General features: G+C 38.3%; 1 protein-coding gene across 6 annotated transcripts in view; it reads right to left on the bottom strand.

Moving 5' to 3' along the window:
* Positions 1 to 2,976, bottom strand: part of NRXN3 (neurexin 3) — a 1,437,186-nt gene that overhangs the window by 166,658 nt on the left and 1,267,552 nt on the right. For all 6 annotated transcript variants that reach the window (XR_003044103.1, XM_025042053.1, XM_006925492.1 and 3 more), the window contains one exon: positions 2,669 to 2,840. Coding sequence is in view for 5 of the 6 variants with exons in the window: in XM_025042053.1 (XP_024897821.1) it covers positions 2,669 to 2,840 (172 nt within the window). In the remaining variant the exon portion in view is untranslated. The remainder of the gene's footprint in view (positions 1 to 2,668; positions 2,841 to 2,976) is intronic.

Raw genomic sequence — 2,976 nt, 5'->3', positions numbered from 1 at the left:
GTCTTCGTTCTTTCCCTCATTTACTATGTGGCCTTAGGAAAGACACAGCATCTCCCTGGGTATCTTTTTAAGTTTCGAAATGTAGAATAAGCATATCTATCCTACCCAATTTAATTGTTAAGGCGAAGTCATCTATATGAGTGAATATGTAATAGTAAAAAAAAAAAAAAGAAATGCTACCCAAATGTTTGGTAATCCTCATAGCTAACATTTATTGAATATTGACTTAATTGATCCAGCATTACACTGAGCATTTTACATGTGTTCAACTCAGTCTTCACATTGACCCTGGTAAGTGAGTATTATCATTACCCTATTTTATAGACTAGAAAACCAAAGCCCAGGAGGTAAATAACTTGCCTAAGGTTTGGAACTGGATCACCAAATAGGAAGAATAAATACTTAGAGAACCAAGAAAACAGAGTAAAAAGTATAAGAACGTGGGGAGAAAGAATCTGATGTATTTTAAAAACATTACAGTGATTATCAGAGAAGAAAATCAGAACTATTAGAAATTCTTATTTTATGGTTTACTGTTGTATTTTGAATTATATGTGAAGAGAGGCACCGAATATTACAGTGCTTAGGGCATTTCAAGGTCTTAATCCAACCTGCCTTAGACTCACACCTGTTGGCACCAAGATCTCAACTCCAGGAAAGCCCATAGTTATAATTGCTATATTGTATCATGTCCTATAATACTAACACTTATTGTTACTAAATAACAGTTACCAACAATTACTAGTAATAACAGTTTTCAGTGGGAAGCAATGCCATTAAAGGAAGAAAGGCTTTTTTTTTTCTGTTTTGTAAACATAAGAAGCAACCCATAATTTGGAACTAAAGATACAAAGAGATAGACACACAGCAAGGGTCACTGGTTTTCTTACATATCTGTGGCTTTAAAATGACCATTAAAGAGCCTTCTCATTGCTGGCAGCAAGCTTGCAGATTCTATATTGGCTCGGGGCAAGTAGTTAACATCAATTCAAAAATCTTTGAAATTCCTAATAAAAACATAACAAACCCTACAGTTGCACTAGCAGGGCCAATGATAATATGCATGGAGAGAGATTGATTTTTCCTATGAGCAAATAAACTGCTTTCAAGATCTTAGGCTATTTTGATTTCCTCCCCACTCCTCCCAGATCAAGGAAGAAACATTTAAAAATTAGGTCTATTAGTGTCTAGTGAATTTGGATGATGATAAAAATTCACAGTAGCTGTTAACACCACTCTCTTCAAAGGCTCAAAGATGAATGCATAAGGTCGTTGTTGTGCCTTAAAGAAGTGCTAAGAGTATGACAAGAGATTCCCAGTCAAGCCTGAGCTGGAGACTGAATGGAGACTGAGAGGGTAGATAAATAGGTAGATGGCGCTTTTTGCGTCAATAACGTGGGAGTCTTGCATGCTGTTTGTGAATGGTTCTATGATCCTTAAAACGGACATAGGAAAACTGGCTATTAGGGGGAAAACCAGTAGCAGAGTTACTTTTGATCGACTTTTAAAGAAAATAATGCGGAGTTCAGCATGAAAACGTAATCATAGACTTTAAGTCATTCAAAATTATTGGGCCGCATGATTATTAGTTAAACAGCTCTTTAACTTCCAGAAATGTACTTCTGGCTTTCTCGTCTCTATGACCACCTCACTATAAAAGACATGAGAGGATAACAGTGAGAAAGTTATGAGAAATTTGGAGTGTAGGCGATAGAGAGCCAGACATAGTATCATGCCTATATTAATGAAAAGTCAATATTCTGAGCTAATCTCTCCTATCCACCAGGTGATAATGCAATTGTAGAGCAATTAGCCCAAGTATTTTCCCTTCCACTGCTGGAACATTTATGATCGGGGTTCAGGGCTCTTTTCTTGGGAGAAGTGAGAGATGAGAGGGAAAACTAAGGGATTATTTAAATGATGTCTTTTAAAGAAGGCAACCTTTCCTCCCGTTGCCCTTCATTCGGCCATCTGGCTCTGGGAGTCTGTTGGCAAATGCTGCTTGACTATAAAATTTAAACAGATGATTAACCCCTCTTCCTCCCACACCAGTATGCTTGCTATTAAAATGCCTACTAGGACCAATGTCTGAATATCAAGGCAGGCTTAGCGTAAGTGAAAACTAACTTGGCAAAGTCATCTAAATGAACGAAATTCCACCCTTAGTTTTTCTCTCTGTTACCCTGACTTGTAAACTTCCTTTCACAATCTCTCTGCAATTTCTGGCCAGCTGTACCTTCAATCATACCCAAACGAATTACACTACAAAGTCCAGATCTCAAATTGATTATTCCATGATTGTTGACAATAGCTCATGATAGAGATGGTGTCTCTTCCTTCCATTGCTCATCATTTTCAGTGGCCTGGAAACCCTAAAATAATTGTCTCTGGTATGAGCCAGTCAGGCAGTGAGATTGATAAAAAGTGTTCAGTGCATAGTTAGTAAGTCTCCAGAAGCTCCCTATACTGGACCAAGTCCTAAAGAAATAACTTATCTTTTCATACAAAAAGTATGAATGTACTTTTTCATACAAAAAGTACAAAAAGTCACGAATGTGTGCTTAATAGTCAGCGTTGTATGATTTGGTAATGGTCGTGAGAAAATCGCCATTTCGAAGTAAGAACAGGAGAACAAAATAAGTGTGGTCAGTGAGAGCAAAGTGTGTACCTGTGGGGTAGTGCTCGTTCACCGGCCAGTTGTCCACCTGGAGTGTGGCGTTGCCGCCGTTCCTGGTGAAGCGCACCACGTGGTATTTACCGTCATTCACAGGAGTTCTCTCCTCTTTGATGGAGATGTCAACTGTGCCGATATTGAAGACAACTCCAATTTTCCCCTGTTCCTATGATAAAGAGACACAAAAGGCATAGTTATCACCAACCACAAGGTTTTTCTCCCTTTAAAGTTGATCCTCCGACTAACAACAAATGTGTAGGTGCTCAGAGGGAGCCATCAGCATGAAGTTAATAACAGTTTCT

This window comes from Pteropus alecto, unplaced genomic scaffold, assembly GCF_000325575.1.
Source record: "Pteropus alecto unplaced genomic scaffold, ASM32557v1 scaffold8, whole genome shotgun sequence".
NCBI classification, from domain to species: Eukaryota; Metazoa; Chordata; class Mammalia; order Chiroptera; family Pteropodidae; genus Pteropus; species Pteropus alecto.
Note: the sequence above shows the minus strand (reverse complement) of the source record. Positions and strands in the feature narration are given on the sequence as shown.